The sequence below is a fragment of the Ambystoma mexicanum genome, chromosome 13 (genome assembly GCF_040938575.1).
Source record: "Ambystoma mexicanum isolate Mex_15411 chromosome 13, UKY_AmexF1_1, whole genome shotgun sequence".
Classification (NCBI taxonomy): Eukaryota; Metazoa; Chordata; class Amphibia; order Caudata; family Ambystomatidae; genus Ambystoma; species Ambystoma mexicanum.
The window spans coordinates 7389981-7410857 of NC_090938.1; the positions used below are offsets into that span (position 1 = coordinate 7389981).

The window sequence follows — 20877 nt, forward strand, 5'->3', positions numbered from 1 at the left end:
TTTAATTATTATAGGTCAATATTTACCATATGGGGGCTGGATGAACCAATTTAGAAAACCATATTATCAGTGAAGCAAACGTTTGAGGGCAAGCTTACAACACTATCACCAATTAATCACAATTGACAGTGACAGTATGCAGGACCTATGACTATCCGACTGTTTTCTAACCATTGTAGGTGAATTGTGGAAACAATTGTTCTGAATTTAAAATGTACTGGAAGTCCTAATTGGAGACATCCGTGGGCTCTACTATTCAGGCTAGCTACTTCACCGCATCCGTGGGCGAGTATCCGAGGAGCATTGCCTGCCAGAATGTGTCTACCAGAGAAAGCAAGGGCTTACCATTGATGCGCAATTATATTGTCTAGACTGCTGGAACAGAGAAAAAGTAATTCATGTGATAAGGAAATGCATTTTAGAATGATGGTTGACTAGCCAAATCACCAGGATGGTCTTAGATGCAGCAATCGAGTCATGGAATTAAATTGTAATGATTGTTGTCACTAGGGGACAATATTTTGACTAGTTCTCAACTGAAAGGATATGGATTAATAACATGATAATACTCAATAGCAAAACAATCCGCATCTATGATAATATTGGTGAATATCCGACTCAGGCACAGCTAATTTAGGAAACAAGACTCAGAATTGTTTAGAATTTTTTTATTGAAGTATCCACGAGTAGAGGACAGAAATTTAGCAAATTGATGATATGACAGATTGTTTCAGTGCATCACATGATACTAATTGTAGGAAAGAACTGTTTTGATAACAAATTATCAATGAGCAATACTAGGTTGACTAATGTTTTCATTTTTCTTTTTTTATCCTTCTTTACATATTTTCAACTATGATTCCCCGTTTCAATCACGGTTTGATCTTATACAATGAAATAATGATTTGTTTGCTCTCATTCTGTGTCAAAATGAATGGATAGTAATCATTTCAATTGCATGCTAAGAAATTTGCTCGACTAACAGACAGAAAAATGGAGGCTGTGTACATTATCAAGTATTGCCTTGAAAAAGCCCAAATCTGTCGAACACGTGCTGGCGATGTTTAAGGATGGTAATTGTTAAAGGATTCTTTTCTGTTGACGATGGAAGCGTGGAGGACCATTAAGTGTTGAATAGAACAAGCATGTGTAGAGATATTGAAGTGACTATCGTTCTGGATATGATTTACTGTTCAAAGTAAAACAAATATCTTTAATTCTAATGACCATAGACTTTATTGAAGATTGAAACGAGCGCATGGAGCTTTGCTCATATAAGACTGGAAGTGTTGGGAGCATAAAGTTGGAAGGCGTCTTTAGAAATAGCAACTCCTCCACCTCTAGCCTCTTTGCAGTCCGATTGAGTAATTTATACCCTGGCGATGCTAGTAATAGTACAGGATTCACTGCAGTTTTAAGCCAGGTTTTTGGTTAAGACCAATCGTGCCTAAATGGTGTTATAAGTAGATCTTCTGTGGCAGGTCTAACCAATCTGGGGTTCAACAATACCACCTTAATCTTCATATTGGGGGTCGTCCGACACACGCGGAAACAAATTGCCAAAAGCAGGGGCAACCTCCATCTGAGTAGCTGTGGACCATGGTATACAGAGTGTTGATTTGCAGGTATAGCGGGACTACATATGGAAAGGGGAGAATGATGTATATTTGTTAATAGGAGGTGTAATTTCCCTGTTGTCGGGCACGAACTCTAGCAGAGAAAGAGCTGTGCTTGGTATATGCCGAGCTGATCTTGGCAAAGCGCAAGGTAGTACAAGCGCGAGGTAGCACGGCAGGGCTCTGGTGGAGCTGTGCATGAACCCAACTTACCTCTTGCCTTCGATAGCCCCGAGGGGCTGCATATAGTAACCTGGGAAATGGGCGCGAGGACGACAACACCGCTGGTCCAGAGAACTTCCTAGAAGATGGAGGGAAGGAATCTCACTAGGACCACCAACCAAGAGGGGAAGGAGACATGGAAAAATCCCAAGGGAGTTCCAGAAATACATTCTACAAGTCAGACTATTTACGTGCGATCTACTCAACAGAACATTAAAATCCAGACAGCATCTGGGCCATGATTCGGCATTCAGGAGAAGAGAGCCAGTCTCCCAACCATGGTTGGTTATTATAGTGTAGGTCACGGAGGATAGATTAGGACAGCAGATAGATTACTCACGACTGATGAGCACCTTACTAAAGTAGGCAGGGAACACCCTGTAGTGATAACGTTCCCCATCATTTAAAAAAAAGCTTAGTAAACTGTCCTCAGAGTCTGAGTCCTTCTGACCTGCCACAACTTGCCCACTTCGGGACCCTCATGGGCCAGCTGCCCGCTGGCCCCAAGACCAGTCACTTTAGCCTTTAGCTTGACCAGGAACCTCCCACAGGCCAACGGCCCACTCCAACTCCCCCTCCCCCCCCCCCCCAAGACCAGTCACTTGTGCCTTTCACTTGCCCAGGACCCTCCCACGTGCTGGTAAGTTGGCCAATGTATCTTTTCATGCGTGGGTTGTGGCCCAACTGGCTCTTACCTCCCTGGCATCAGATGCGTCCTCCGCCAAGAGATGTCTGGTGCTGTTGGATAACCGTGCACTCAAACAAGAAACAAATGCATTTATTGTGAACATTTTATTTGTACCAGAGCAAACACTCCTGCAACTACCAAGGCCCGCTGCATCACCCCCCACGGGTTCTACTTCTCACTGCCCCATTTTGCCATCCTGTTGTTGATGGGAGTCTTCATGAAGCGGCTGGATTTCATGTAGGCATCGATCTTCTCCAAGGCCTGTATAAAATAAAAAAAAAAAAAAAAAAAAAAAAAAAGAGCCTAGCGTGAGAAGCTACAAAGCAAAGCTCAGGGGCAAACAGCAGGCAGAGTTCAAACTGTGCAGGGTGCACCTCCAACCAGGAGAAAGCCAGAACAGCAGGCAGAGGTCAAACTCTGCAGGGTGCACCTGCAACCAGGGGAAGCCAGAACAGCAGGGCGAGGTCAAACTCTGCAGGGTGCACCTGCAACCAGGAGAAAGCCAGAACAGCAGGCAGAGGTCAAACTCTGCAGGGTGCACCTGCAACCAGAAGAAGCCAGATCAGCAGGCAGAGGTCAAACTCTGCAGGGTGCACCTGCAACCAGGGGAAGCCAGAACAGCAGGGCGAGGTCAAACTCTGAAGGGTGCACCTGCAACCAGGAGAAAGCCAGAACAGCAGGCAGAGGTCAAACTCTGCAGGGTGCACCTGCAACCAGGAGAAGCTAGAACAGCAGGCAGAGGTCAAAGTCTGCAGGACACCTCCAACCAGGAGAAAGCCAGAACAGCAGGGCGAGGTCAAACTGCAGGGTGCACCTGCAACCAGGAGAAAGCCAGAACAGCAGGCAGAGGTCAAAATCTGCAGGGTGCACCTGCAACCAGGGGAAGCCAGAACAGCAGGGCGAGGTCAAACTCTGCAGGGTGCACCTGCAACCAGGAGAAAGCCAGAACAGCAGGCAGAGGTCAAAGTCTGCAGGACACCTCCAACCAGGAGAAAGCCAGAACAGCAGGCAGAGGTAAAACTGCAGGGTGCACCTGCAACCGGGAGAAGCCAGAACAGCAGTCAGAGGTCAAACTCTGCAGGGTGCACCTGCAACCAAGTGAAGCCAGAACAGCAGGCATAGGTCAAACTGTGCAGGATTCACCTGCAACCAAGTGAAGCCAGAACAGCAGGCAGAGGTCAAACTCTGCAGGGTGCACCTGCAACCAGGAGAAGCTAGAACAGCCTTCACTTCCGGCCTTTCTGGCAGTGTAGGGTAAGATACAGATTGAGGGCCAATCAGTGGACTTCAGCAAAACCACACTGCTCAGAGCGAGTGCAGAGGACATGGCTCTACATTGGAGGTACCAGGGGGGCTACACTGGGAAATGGACCGTAACACGCCGGCCAGGAGCAGAGTAAAGGCACCATTCTACAAGGCCATCCAATAGGTAAATGGGTGGGAATTAGTAGGTGAAGGGGTCGGGGACTCCAGATAATGGTCAAAAAGCCTGAGCAGCGGGCAATGCCAACTCACACACACCTGGTCATAGGAAGGACGCTGCAATAGAAACAAGGATGGGCAAGAAATCAGTGGATATGTGGCAAGCTGAGATTACCTCAAACTGCTGCAGAAAAGCCTGGAGATTGGAAAAGGACTCCAGACATGTAGGTTCCAACATGCGATGCTGGTCCAGGATGTCATACATGAGGAAGTCTGCAAACGTGATCTGAAGGAAAGATGGTCACAGCATCATTAACCAAGCAATGGAAAGCACCCCAAGAGTAGATTGTGCTAAAAGCCTGGCAGCCCCCCGCCTCTCCACATGTGAGGGCATCTCTGGTACCTACCAGGGAATCAAAGCGGACCCCCTCTTCCCCTCCCGAACTCTGCGGCAACTATAGAAACGAAGTCCCCCCCCCACCTTTGAGAGACCCTCTACCCAGCCAGTGAATAGGCGAGCAGAAGCAGCCACTCTGGGCACAAGACACCTACTGGGAGAGACATCACTTGTACCGCCGCCTACTGCCACCACCGCTTCCCTCAACCAACCCATCAGATGCCCAGGGAAGCAGTGGACAGAAAAGTAGCCCCCTTCTGCCTCCCATCCAAGAGGGCCATGCCCTCGAGACCACCCACCGAACAAAAATGCCAACTTAAACCAACAAGGGAACGAGGAATCACTCCAGCAAAATGGAAAGCCAAATACCTTCTCTCCAGCAAACCATTTCCGCTCGCCCAGGAACTCAGAAAACAGCTTCAATTTGTCTGGGAGTTTCTCCAGAAGTGGACCCTTGAGGGTCTCCTGCAGAGAGGAAGGGGAGCAGTGAAGTCAAGGTGTGCGAGGCCATCACAAAGCCCCCTCCGAGCCCCTGCACTGCCCAACCCACACTCTTCCCCAGAACTTACGAAATCAGGCTTATATGCAATAGTTGTGAGCTCCCGTCTGAAGTCCATGACCTGGCCCTCAAGCAGGTCCACCCTGGTCCTCTCCTCCTCACTGTCACCACCTGCAAGGGGGAGGGGGGGGGCATGAACAGGCTGATGCAAGAGTCTGCAAATTAATCCTCCATGGCAACTAGAGAGTTAGGTGGGGGGGGGTCGGGGGGTATAAAGGAGACTTTCCAAGACAAGGGTTTGCAAGCACAGTGGGTTCAGTAATATGTGTAACCAGGACCATGCTTAACAGTTCAGACTTGCCACATGTGCACAAGAGAAGGTCAATGATCACAGGAGAAGGTACGGGGGGGCAGCCAGTAGCAATCAATTCCTGGGTCAAACAGTGCATCACTACCACCATTATATGAGGTCAGGTTTCTGGGGCTCCAGAGGGGAGAGGTCTTGTAGACTTCCTCCAGCAGCTTACGTCAAGAAAGGCTAAATACTACATAATTCTAATACAGGGCTGGATTGCAGCCAAACGGTACACATTTGGGGGGAGTGAGGGGGGGGGGAGAAAAATCAGACCCTGAAAAGCCCAGGACTCGCCCAATCCACTGACCAGAGTGCAGACTTCACTAAACCCAAGCGGACGAATCCTCATTCTTCCAACCAGCCTCCAAACTCTTGAACTTCCTCCCCAAGGTTCTCCACATTGGACGAGACCATGTGACCCATCAGGGGGGCTGCAAAGATGCGACTCTTGAACCAGTTGATTAAACTGGCACACGTCATCACAGGGTCCTTGCGCTTTGCTGCTTCAGGGGACGAACAGCCACTAACACCAAAGACAATGAGACAGGTCGGTGTACACCCCCCAACCCCCACCCAGGGACAGAAACTACATACTAGTTCAACTGACCTTCCCCCTCAAACTAAGCCAGCGACTAGGACCTAGAACCGCCCATTCACTCATTCTAACTCAGTGACTAGGAACCCATACCACCCATTCAATCATTCTAACCCAGTGACTAGGAACCCATACCACCCATTCAATCATTCTAACCCAGTGACTAGGAACCCATAAAACCCATTCACACACTAACCCAGTGACTAGGAACCCATACCACCCATTCAATCATTCTAACCCAGTGACTAGGAACCCATACCACCCATTCAATCATTCTAACCCAGTGACTAGGAACCCATACCACCCATTCAATCATTCTAACCCAGTGACTAGGAACCCATACCACCCATTCAATCATTCTAACCCAGTGACTAGGAACCCATACCACCCATTCAATCATTCTAACCCAGTGACTAGGAACCCATACCACCCATTCAATCATTCTAACCCAGTGACTAGGAACCCATACCACCCATTCACTCATTCTAACCCAGTGACTAGGAATCCATACCACCCATTCAATCATTCTAACCCAGTGACTAGGAACTCATACCACCCATTCACACACTAACCCAGTGACTAGGAACCCATACCACCCATTCAATCATTCTAACCCAATGACTAGGAACCCATACCACCCATTCAATCATTCTAACCCAGTGACTAGGAACCCATACCACCCATTCACACACTAACCCAGTGACTAGGAATCCATACCACCCATTCAATCATTCTAACCCAGTGACTAGGAACCCATACCACCCATTCAATCATTCTAACCCAGTGACTAGGAACCCATACCACCCATTCAATCATTCTAACCCAGTGACTAGGAACCCATACCACCCATTCAATCCTTCTAATGCAGTGACTAGGAACTCATAACACCCATTCACACACTAACCCAGTGACTAGGAACCCATACCACCAATTCAATCATTCTAACCCAATGACTAGGAACCCATACCACCCATTCAATCATTCTAACCCAGTGACTAGGAACCCATACCACCCATTCAATCCTTCTAACCCATTGACTAGGAACCCATACCACCCATTCACTCATTCTAACCCAGTGACTAGGAATCCATACCACCCATTCAATCATTCTAACCCAGTGACTAGGAACCCATACCACCCATTCACACACTCTAACCCAGGGACTAGGAATCCATACCACCCATTCAATCATTCTAACCCAGTGACTAGTGACCCATACGACCCATTCAATCATTCTAACCCAGTGACTAGGAACCCATACCACCCATTCAATCATTCTAACCCAGTGACTAGGAACTCATACCACCCATTCAATCATTCTAACCCAGTAACTAGGAACCCATACCACCCATTCACACACTAACCCAGTGACTAGGAATCCATACCACCCATTCTAACCCAGTGACTAGGAATCCATACCACCCATTCACTCATTCTAACCCAGTGACTAGGAACCCATACCACCCATTCAATCCTTCTAATGCAGTGACTAGGAACTCATACCACCCATTCACACACTAACCCAGTGACTAGGAATCCATACCACCCATTCAATCATTCTAACCCAGTGACTAGGAACCCATACCACCCATTCAATCATTCGAACCCAGTGACTAGGAACTCATACCACCCATTCAATCATTCTAACCCAGTGACTAGGAATCCATACCACCCATTCACACACTCTAACCCAGTGACTAGGAACCCATACCACCCATTCTAACCCAGTGACTAGGAATCCATACCACCCATTCAATCATTCTAACCCATTGACTAGGAATCCATACCACAAATTCACACACTCTAACCCAGTGACTAGGAACCCATATCACCCATTCTAACACAGTGACTAGGAATCCATACCACCCATTCAATCATTCTAACCCAGTGACTAGGAATCCATACCACCCATTCACACACTCTAACCCAGTGACTAGGAACCCATATCACCCATTCTAACCCAGTGACTAGGAACCCATACCACCCATTCAATCATTCTAACCCAGTGACTAGGAATCCATACCACAAATTCACACACTCCAACCCAGTGACTAGGAACCCATATCACCCATTCTAACCCAGTGACTAGGAATCCATACCACCCATTCAATCATTCTAACCCAGTGACTAGGAATACATACCACCCATTCACACACTCTAACCCAGTGACTAGGAACCCATATCACCCATTCTAACCCAGTGACTAGGAATCCATACCACCCATTCAATCATTCTAACCCAGTGACTAGGAATCCATACCACAAATTCACACACTCTAACCCAGTGACTAGGAACCCATATCACCCATTCTAACCCAGTGACTAGGAATCCATACCACCCATTCAATCATTCTAACCCAGTGACTAGGAATCCATACCACCCATTCACACACTCTAACCCAGTGACTAGGAACCCATATCACCCATTCTAACCCAGTGACTAGGAACCCATACCACCCATTCAATCATTCTAACCCAGTGACTAGGAATCCATACCACCCATTTAATCATTCCAATGCAGTGACTAGGAACCCATACCACCCATTCACTCATTCTAACCCAGTGACTAGGAATCCATACCACCCATTCAATCATTCTAACCCAGTTACTAGGAACCCATACCACCCATTCAATCATTCTAACCCAGTGACTAGGAACCCATACCACCCACACATTCTAACCCAGTGACTAGGAACCCATACCACCCATTCAATCATTCTAATACAGTGACTAGGAACCCATACCACCCATTCAACCATTCTAACCCAGTGACTAGGAACCCATACCACCCATTCTAACCCAGTGACTAGGCACCCATACCACCCATTCAATCATTCTAACCCAGTGACTAGGAATCCGTACAACCCATTCTAACCCAGTGACTGGGAACCCATACCACCCATTCTAACCCAGTGACTAGGAACCCATACCACCTATTCAATCATTCTAACCCAGTGACTAGGAACTCATACCACCCATTCACACACTAACCCAGTGACTAGGAACCCATACCACCCATTCAATCATTGAACCCAGTGACTAGGAATCCGTACAACCCATTCTAACCCAGTGACTAGGAACCCATACCACCCATTCTAACCCAGTGACTAGGCACCCATACCACCCATTCAATCATTCTAACCCAGTGACTAGGAATCCGTACAACCCATTCTAACCCAGTGACTGGGAACCCATACCACCCATTCTAACCCAGTGACTAGGAACCCATACCACCTATTCAATCATTCTAACCCAGTGACTAGGAACTCATACCACCCATTCACACACTAACCCAGTGACTAGGAACCCATACCACCCATTCAATCATTGAACCCAATGACTAGGAATCCATACCACCCATTCAATCATTCTAACCCTGTGACTAGGAATCCATACCACCCATTCACAAACTCTAACCCAGTGACTAGGAACCCATACCACCCATTCTAACCCAGTGACTAGGAACCCATACCACCCATTCTAACCCAGTGACTAGGAACCCATATTACCCATTCTAACCCAGTGACTAGGAACCCATACCACCATACCACCCATTCTAACCCAGTGACTAGGAACCCATATCACCCATTCTAACCCAGTGACTAGGAACCCATACCACCCATTCAATCATTCTAACCCAGTGACTAGGAACCCATACCACCCATTCAATCATTCTAACCCAGTGACTAGGAATCCATACCACCCATTTAATCATTCTAATGTAGTGACTAGGAACCTATACCACCCATTCACTCATTCTAACCCAGTGACTAGCAATCATACCACCCATTCAATCATTCTAACCCAGTTACTAGGAACCCATACCACCCATTCAATCATTCTTACCCAGTGACTAGGAACCCATACCACCCATTCTAACCCAGTGACTAGGAACCCATACCACCCATTCAACCATTCTAACCCAGTGACTAGGAACCCATACCACCCATTCTAACCCAGTGACTAGGCACCCATACCACCCATTCAATCTTTCTAACCCAGTGACTAGGAACCCATACCACCCATTCACACACTAACCCAGTGACTAGGAACCTGTACCACCCATTCAATCATTCTAACCCATTGACTAGGAACCCATACCACCCATTCAATAATTCTAACCCATTGACTAGGAACCCATACCACCCATTCAATCATTCTAACCCAGTGACTAGGAACCCATACCACCCATTCAATCCTTCTAATGCAGTGACTAGGAACTCATACCACCCATTCACACACTAACCCAGTGACTAGGAATCCATACCACCCATTCACTCATTCTAACCCAGTGACTAGGAATCCATACCACCCATTCACTCATTCTAACCCAGTGACTAGGAATCCATACCACCCATTCAATCATTCTAACCCATTGACTAGGAATCCATACCACCCATTCACACACTCTAACCCAGTGACTAGGAACCCATACCACTCATAACCCAGTGACTAGGAACCCATACCACCCATTCACACTCTAACCCGGTGACTAGGAACCCATACCACCCATACTAACCCAGTGACTAGGAACCCATACCACCCATTCTAACCCAGTGACTAGGCACCCATACCACCCATTCACACACTCTAACCCAGTGACTAGGAACCCATACCACCCATTCTAACCCAGTGACTAGGAACCCATACCACCCATTCTAACCCAGTGACTAGGAACCCATAACACCCATTCTAACCCAGTGACTAGGAACCCATATCACCCATTCTAACCCAGTGACTAGGAACCCATACCACCCATTCAATCATTCTAACCCAGTGACTAGGAATCCATACCACCCATTTAATCATTCGAATGCAGTGACTAGGAACCCATACCACCCATTCTAACCCAGTGACTAGGAACCCATACCACCCATTCAATCATTCTAACCCAGTGACTAGGAACCCATACCACCCATTCAATCATTGAACCCAGTGACTAGGAATCCATACCAAACATTCAATCATTCTAACCCAGTGACTAGGAATCCATACCACCCATTCACACACTCTAACCCAGTGACTAGGAACCCATACCACCCATTCTAACCCAGTGACTAGGTACCCATACCACCCATTCTAACCCAGTGACTAGGAACCCATACCACCCATTCTAACCCAGTGACTAGGAACCCATAACACCCATTCTAACCCAGTGACTAGGAACACATATCACCCATTCTAACCCAGTGACTAGGAACCCATACCACCCATTCAATCATTCTAACCCAGTGACTAGGAACTCATACCACCCATTCAATCATTCTAACCCAGTGACTAGGAATCCATACCACCCATTTAATCATTCTAATGTAGTGACTAGGAACCTATACCACCCATACACTCATTCTAACCCAGTGACTAGGAATCCATACCACCCATTAAATCATTCTAACCCAGTTACTAGGAACCCATACCACCCATTCAATCATTCTAACCCAGTGACTAGGAACCCATACCACCCACACATTCTAACCCAGTGACTAGGAACCCATACCACCCATTCAATCATTCTTACCCAGTGACTAGGAACCCATACCACCCATTCACACACTAACCCAGTGACTAGGAATCCATACCACCCATTCACTCATTCTAACTCAGTGACTAGGAATCCATACCACCCATTCACTCATTCTAACCCAGTGACTAGGAACCCATACCACCCATTCAATCCTTCTAATGCAGTGACTAGGAATCCATACCACCCATTCACACACTCTAACCCAGTGACTAGGAACCCATACCACCCATTCTAACCCAGTGACTAGGAACCCATACCAACCATTCTAACCCAGTGACTAGGAACCCATATCACCCATTCAATCATTCTAACCCAGTGACTAGTAATCCATACCACCCATTCTAACCCAGTGACTAGGAACCCATACCACCCATTCAATCCTTCTAATGCAGTGACTAGGAACTCATACCACCCATTCACACACTAACCCAGTGACTAGGAACCCATACCACCCATTCAATCATTGAACCCAGTGACTAGGAATCCATACCACCCATTCAATCATTCTAACCCAGTGACTAGGAATCCATACCACCCATTCAATCATTCTAACCCAGTGACTAGGAATCCATACCACCCATTCAATCATTCTAACCCAGTGACTAGGAACCCATACCACCCATTCTAACCCAGTGACTAGGAACCCATATCACCCATTCTAACCCAGTGACTAGGAACCCATACTGCCCATTCTAACCCAGTGACTAGGAACCCATAACACCCATTCTAACCCAGTGACCAGGAACCCATATCACCCATTCTAACCCAGTGACTAGGAACCCATACCACCCATTCAATCATTCTAACCCAGTGACTAGGAACCCAAACCACCCATTCAATCATTCTAACCCAGTGACTAGGAATCCATACCACCCATTTAATCATTCTAATGTAGTGACTAGGAACTCATACCACCCATTCACACACTAACCCAGTGACTAGGAACCCATACCACCCATTCAATCATTGAACCCAGTGACTAGGAATCCATACCACCCATTCAATCATTCTAACCCAGTGACTAGGAACCCAAACCACCCATTCAATCATTCTAACCCAGTGACTAGGAACCCATACCACCCATTCTAACCCAGTGACTAGGAACCCATATCACCCATTCTAACCCAGTGACTAGGAACCCATACCACCCATTCAATCATTCTAACCCAGTGACTAGGAACCCAAACCACCCATTCAATCCTTCTAATGCAGTGACTAGGAACTCATACCACCCATTCACACACTAACCCAGTGACTAGGAACCCATACCACCCATTCAATCATTGAACCCAGTGACTAGGAATCCATACCACCCATTCAATCATTCTAACCCAGTGACTAGGAATCCATACCACCCATTCAATCATTCTAACCCAGTGACTAGGAATCCATACCACCCATTCAATCATTCTAACCCAGTGACTAGGAACCCATACCACCCATTCTAACCCAGTGACTAGGAACCCATATCACCCATTCTAACCCAGTGACTAGGAACCCATACCGCCCATTCTAACCCAGTGACTAGGAACCCATACCGCCCATTCTAACCCAGTGACTAGGAACCCATAACACCCATTCTAACCCAGTGACCAGGAACCCATATCACCCATTCTAACCCAGTGACTAGGAACCCATACCACCCATTCAATCATTCTAACCCAGTGACTAGGAACCCAAACCACCCATTCAATCATTCTAACCCAGTGACTAGGAATCCATACCACCCATTTAATCATTCTAATGTAGTGACTAGGAACCTATACCACCCATTCACTCATTCTAACCCAGTGACTAGCAATCCATACCACCCATTCAATCATTCTAACCCAGTTACTAGGAACCCATACCACCCATTCAATCATTCTAACCCAGTGACTAGGAACCCATACCACCCACACATTCTAACCCAGTGACTAGGAACCCATACCACCCATTCAATCATTCTTACCCAGTGACTAGGAACCCATACCACCCATTCAATCATTCTAACCCAGTGACTAGGAATCCATACCACCCATTCTAACCCAGTGACTAGGAACCCATACCACCCATTCAATCATTCTAACCCATTGACTAGTAATCCATACAACCCATTCTAACCCAGTGACTAGGAACCCATACCACCCATTCTAACCCACTGACTAGGCACCCATACCACCCATTCAATCATTCTAACCCAGTGACTAGGAACCCATACCACCCATTCAATCATTCTAACCCATTGACTAGGAACCCATACTACCCATTCAATCATTCTAACCCAGTGACTAGGAACCCATACCACCCATTCAATCCTTCTAATGCAGTGACTAGGAACTCATACCACCCATTCAAACACTAACCCAGTGACTAGGAATCCATACCACCCATTCACTCATTCTAACCCAGTGACTAGGAATCCATACCACCCATTCAATCATTCTAACCCATTGACTAGGAATCCATACCACCCATTCAATCATTCTAACCCAGTGACTAGGAACCCATACCACCCATTCACACACTCTAACCCAGTGACTAGGAACCCATACCACCCATTCTAACCCAGTGACTAGGAACCCATACCACCCATTCTAACCCAGTGACTAGGAATCCATACCACCCATTCAATCATTCTAACCCAGTGACTAGGAACCCATACCACCCATTCACACACTCTAACCCAGTGACTAGGAACCCATACCACCCATTCTAACCCAGTGACTAGGAACCCATACCACCCATTCTAACCCAGTGACTAGGAACCCATACCACCCATTCACACACCCTAACCCAGTGACTAGGAACCCATACCACCCATTCTAACCCAGTGACTAGGAACCCATACCACCCATTCTAACCCAGTGACTAGGAACCCATTACACCCATTCTAACCCAGTGACTAGGAACCCATATCACCCATTCTAACCCAGTGACTAGGAACCCATACCACCCATTCAATCATTCTAACCCAGTGACTAGGAATCCATACCACCCATTTAATCATTCGAATGCAGTGACTAGGAACCCATACCACTCATTCTAACCCAGTGACTAGGAATCCATACCACCCATTCAATCATTCTAACCCAGTTACTAGGAACCCATACCACCCATTCAATCATTCTAACCCAGTGACTAGGAATCCATACCACCCATTCTAACCCAGTGACTAGGAACCCATACCACCCATTCAATCATTCTAACCCAGTGACTAGGAACCCATACCACCCATTCAATCATTGAACCCAGTGACTAGGAATCCATACCACCCATTCAATCATTCTAACCCAGTGACTAGGAACCCATACCACCCATTCTAACCCAGTGACTAGGAACCCATACCACCCATTCTAACCCAGTGACTAGGAACCCATACCACCCATTCCAACCCAGTGACTAGGAACCCATATCACCCATTCTAACCCAGTGACTAGGAACCCATACCACCCATTCAATCATTCTAACCCAGTGACTAGGAACTCATACCACCCATTCAATCATTCTAATCCAGTGACTAGGAATCCGTACCACCCATTTAATCATTCTAATGTAGTGACTAGGAACCTATACCACCCATACACTCATTCTAACCCAGTGACTAGGAATCCATACCACCCATTCAATCATTCTAACCCAGTTACTAGGAACCCATACCACCCACACATTCTAACCCAGTGACTAGGAACCCATACCACAAATTCAATCATTCTAACCCAGTGACTAGGAACCCATACCACCCATTCAATCATTCTTACCCAGTGACTAGGAACCCATACCACCCATTCAATCATTCTAACCCAGTGACTAGGAATCCATACCACCCATTCTAACCCAGTGACTAGAAATCCATACCACCCATTCAATCATTCTAACCCAGCGACTATTAATCCATACAACCCATTCTAACCCAGTGACTAGGAACCCATACCACCCATTCTAACCCAGTGACTAGGCACCCATACCACCCATTCAATCATTCTAACCCAGTGACTAGGAATCCATACCACCCATTCAATCCTTCTAATGCAGTGACTAGGAACTCATACCACCCATTCACACACTAACCCAGTGACTAGGAATCCATACCACCCATTCACTCATTCTAACCCAGTGACTAGGAATCCATACCACCCATTCACTCATTCTAACCCAGTGACTAGGAATCCATACCACCCATTCAATCATTCTAACCCATTGACTAGGAACCCATACCACTCATAACCCAGTGACTAGGAACCCATACCACCCATTCAATCATTCTAACCCAGTGACTAGGAACCCATACCACCCATTTAATCATTCTAACCCAGTGACTAGGAATCCATACCACCCATTCAATCATTCTAACCCAGTGACTAGGAATCCATACCACCCATTCACACTCTAACCCAGTGACTAGGAACCCATACCACCCATTCTAACCCAGTGACTAGGAACCCATACCACCTATTCTAACCCAGTGACTAGGAACCCATAACACCCATTCTAACCCAGTGACTAGGAACCCATAACACCCATTCTAACCCAGTGACTAGGAACCCATACCACCCATTCACACACTCCAACCCAGTGACTAGGAAACCATACCACCCATTCAATCATTCTAACCCAGTGACTAGGAACCCATAACACCCATTCAATCATTCTAACCCAGTGACTAGGAATCCATACCACCCATTCTAACCCAGTGACTAGGAACCCATACCACCCATTCTAACCCAGTGACTAGGAACCCATACCACCCATTCAATCATTCTAACCCAGTGACTAGGAACCCATACCACCCATTGTAACCCAGTGACTAGGAACCCATACCACCCATTCAATCATTCTAACCCAGTGACTAGGAATCCATACCACCCATCCAATCATTGTAACCCAGTGACTAGGAATCCATACCACCCATTCTAACCCAGTGACTAGGAACCCATACCACCCATTCTAACCCAGTGACTAGGAAACCATACCACCCATTCAATCATTCTAACCCAGTGACTAGGAATCCATTCCACTCATTGTAACCCAGTGATTAGGAACCAATACCACCCATTCAATCATTCTAACCCAGTGACTAGGAATCCATACCACCCATTCACACACTAACCCAGTGACTAGGAATCCATACCACCCATTCTAACCCAGGGACTAGGAACCCATACCACCCATTCAATCATTCTAACCCAGTGACTAGGAATCCATACCACCCATTCAATCATTCTAACCCAGTGTCTAGGAATCCATACCACCCAGTCGCACACTCTAACCCAGTGAATAGGAACCCATACCACCCATTCAATCATTCTAACCCAGTGACTAGGAACCCATACCACCCATTCAATCATTGAACCCAGTGACTAGGAATCCATACCACCCATTCAATCATTCTAACCCAGTGACTAGGAACCCATACCACCCATTCACACTCTAACCCAGTGACTAGGAACCCAGACCACCCATTCAATTATTCTAACCCAGTGACTAAGAACCCATACCACCCATTCAATCATTCTAGCCCAGTGACTAGGAACCCATACCACCCATTCAATCATTCTAGCCCAGTGACTAGGAACCCATACCACCCATTCAATCATTCTAACCCAGTGACTAGGAATCCATACCACCCGTTCACACACTAACCCAGTGACTAGGAACCCATATCACCCAATTAATCATTCTAACCCAGTGACTAGGAATCCATACCACACATTCAATCATTCTAACCCAGTGACTAGGAATCCATACCACCCATTCAATCATTCTAACCCAGTGACTAGGAATCCATACCACACATTCAATCATTCTAACCCAGTGACTAGGAATCCATACCATCCATTCAATCATTCTAACCCAGTGACTAGGAACCCATACCACTCATTCTAACCCAGTGACTAGGAACCCATACCACCCATTCAATCATTCTAACCCAGTGACTAGGAATCCATACCACCCGTTCACACACTAACCCAGTGACTAGGAACCCATACCACCCATTCAATCATTCTAACCCAGTGATTAGGAATCCATACCACCCGTTCACACACTAACCCAGTGACTAGGAACCCATACCACCCATTCTAACCCAGTGACTAGGAACCCATACCACCCATTCTAACCCAGTGACTAGGAACCCATACCACCCATTCAATCATTCTAACCCAGTGACTAGGAATCCATACCACCCATTCAATCATTCTAACCCAGTGACTAGGAACCCATACCACTCATTCTAACCCAGTGACTAGGAACTCATACCACCCATTCAATCATTCTAACCCAGTGACTGGGAACCCATACCACCCGTTCACACACTAACCCAGTGACTAGGAACCCATACCACCCATTCAATCATTCTAACCCAGTGACTAGGAATCCATACCACCAGTTCACACACTAACCCAGTGACTAGGAACCCATACCACCCATTCTAACCCAGTGACTAGGAACCCATACCACCCATTCTAACCCAGTGACTAGGAACCCATACCACCCATTCAATCATTCTAACCCAGTGACTAGGAATCCATACCACCCATTCAATCATTCTAACCCAGTGACTAGGAACCCATACCACTCATTCTAACCCAGTGACTAGGAACCGATACCACCCATTCAATCATTCTAACCCAGTGACTAGGAACCCATACCACCCGTTCACACACTAACCCAGTGACTAGGAACCCATACCACCCATTCAATCATTCTAACCCAGTGACTAGGAACCCATACCACCCATTCAATCATTCTAACCCAGTGACTAGGAACCCATACCACCCATTCAATCATTCTAACCCAGTGACTAGGAACCCATACCACCCATTCAATCATTCTAACCCAGTGACTAGGAACCCATACCACCCATTCACTCATTCTAACCCAGTGACTAGGAATCCATACCACCCATTCAATCATTCTAACCCAGTGACTAGGAACTCATACCACCCATTCACACACTAACCCAGTGACTAGGAACCCATACCACCCATTCAATCATTCTAACCTAATGACTAGGAACCCATACCACCCATTCAATCATTCTAACCCAGTGACTAGGAACCCATACCACCCATTCACACACTAACCCAGTGACTAGGAATCCATACCACCCATTCAATCATTCTAACCCAGTGACTAGGAACCCATACCACCCATTCAATCATTCTAACCCAGTGACTAGGAACCCATACCACCCATTCAATCATTCTAACCCAGTGACTAGGAACCCATACCACCCATTCAATCCTTCTAATGCAGTGACTAGGAACTCATAACACCCATTCACACACTAACCCAGTGACTAGGAACCCATACCACCAATTCAATCATTCTAACCCAATGACTAGGAACCCATACCACCCATTCAATCATTCTAACCCAGTGACTAGGAACCCATACCACCCATTCAATCCTTCTAACCCATTGACTAGGAACCCATACCACCCATTCACTCATTCTAACCCAGTGACTAGGAATCCATACCACCCATTCAATCATTCTAACCCAGTGACTAGGAACCCATACCACCCATTCACACACTCTAACCCAGGGACTAGGAATCCATACCACCCATTCAATCATTCTAACCCAGTGACTAGTGACCCATACGACCCATTCAATCATTCTAACCCAGTGACTAGGAACCCATACCACCCATTCAATCATTCTAACCCAGTGACTAGGAACCCATACCACCCATTCAATCATTCTAACCCAGTGACTAGGAACCCATACCACCCATTCACACACTAACCCAGTGACTAGGAATGCATACCACCCATTCTAACCCAGTGACTAGGAATCCATACCACCCATTCACTCATTCTAACCCAGTGACTAGGAACCCATACCACCCATTCAATCCTTCTAATGCAGTGACTAGGAACTCATACCACCCATTCACACACTAACCCAGTGACTAGGAATCCATACCACCCATTCAATCATTCTAACCCAGTGACTAGGAACCCATACCACCCATTCAATCATTCGAACCCAGTGACTAGGAACTCATACCACCCATTCAATCATTCTAACCCAGTGACTAGGAATCCATACCACCCATTCACACACTCTAACCCAGTGACTAGGAACCCATACCACCCATTCTAACCCAGTGACTAGGAATCCATACCACCCATTCAATCATTCTAACCCATTGACTAGGAATCCATACCACAAATTCACACACTCTAACCCAGTGACTAGGAACCCATATCACCCATTCTAACACAGTGACTAGGAATCCATACCACCCATTCAATCATTCTAACCCAGTGACTAGGAATCCATACCACCCATTCACACACTCTAACCCAGTGACTAGGAACCCATATCACCCATTCTAACCCAGTGACTAGGAACCCATACCACCCATTCAATCATTCTAACCCAGTGACTAGGAATCCATACCACAAATTCACACACTCCAACCCAGTGACAGGGAACCCATATCACCCATTCTAACCCAGTGACTAGGAATCCATACCACCCATTCAATCATTCTAACCCAGTGACTAGGAATACATACCACCCATTCACACACTCTAACCCAGTGACTAGGAACCCATATCACCCATTCTAACCCAGTGACTAGGAATCCATACCACCCATTCAATCATTCTAACCCAGTGACTAGGAATCCATACCACAAATTCACACACTCTAACCCAGTGACTAGGAACCCATATCACCCATTCTAACCCAGTGACTAGGAATCCATACCACGCATTCAATCATTCTAACCCAGTGACTAGGAATCCATACCACCCATTCACACACTCTAACCCAGTGACTAGGAACCCATATCACCCATTCTAACCCAGTGACTAGGAACCCATACCACCCATTCAATCATTCTAACCCAGTGACTAGGAACCCATACCACCCATTCAATCCTTCTAATGCAGTGACTAGGAACTCATACCACCCATTCACACACTAACCCAGTGACTAGGAATCCATACCACCCATTCACTCATTCTAACCCAGTGACTAGGAATCCATACCACCCATTCACTCATTCTAACCCAGTGACTAGGAATCCATACCACCCATTCAATCATTCTAACCCATTGACTAGGAATCCATACCACCCATTCACACACTCTAACCCAGTGACTAGGAACCCATACCACTCATAACCCAGTGACTAGGAACCCATACCACCCATTCACACTCTAACCCAGTGACTAGGAACCCATACCACCCATACTAACCCAGTGACTAGGAACCCATACCACCCATTCTAACCCAGTGACTAGGCACCCATACCACCCATTCACACACTCTAACCCAGTGACTAGGAACCCATACCACCCATTCAATCATTCTAACCCAGTGACTAGGAATCCATACCACAAATTCACACACTCCAACCCAGTGACTAGGAACCCATATCACCCATTCTAACCCAGTGACTAGGAATCCATACCACCCATTCAATCATTCTAACCCAGTGACTAGGAATACATACCACCCATTCACACACTCTAACCCAGTGACTAGGAACCCATATCACCCATTCTAACCCAGTGACTAGGAATCCATACCACCCATTCAATCATTCTAACCCAGTGACT

General features: G+C 46.5%; 1 protein-coding gene across 3 annotated transcripts in view; it reads right to left on the reverse strand.

Moving 5' to 3' along the window:
• Window positions 1-2615: 2615 nt before the first annotated feature.
• The window catches only part of LOC138520717 (glutathione S-transferase Mu 4-like), a 50610-nt gene continuing 32348 nt past the window's right edge, over window positions 2616-20877 (reverse strand). For all 3 annotated transcript variants that reach the window (XM_069632980.1, XM_069632982.1, XM_069632981.1), the window contains exons 5-8: window positions 4915-5015; window positions 4715-4810; window positions 4124-4234; window positions 2616-2787 (exon numbers count right to left, since the gene is read on the reverse strand). In XM_069632980.1, coding sequence (XP_069489081.1) covers window positions 2695-2787; window positions 4124-4234; window positions 4715-4810; window positions 4915-5015 — 401 coding nt within the window. In that variant the 3' untranslated portion in view covers window positions 2616-2694. The remainder of the gene's footprint in view (window positions 2788-4123; window positions 4235-4714; window positions 4811-4914; window positions 5016-20877) is intronic.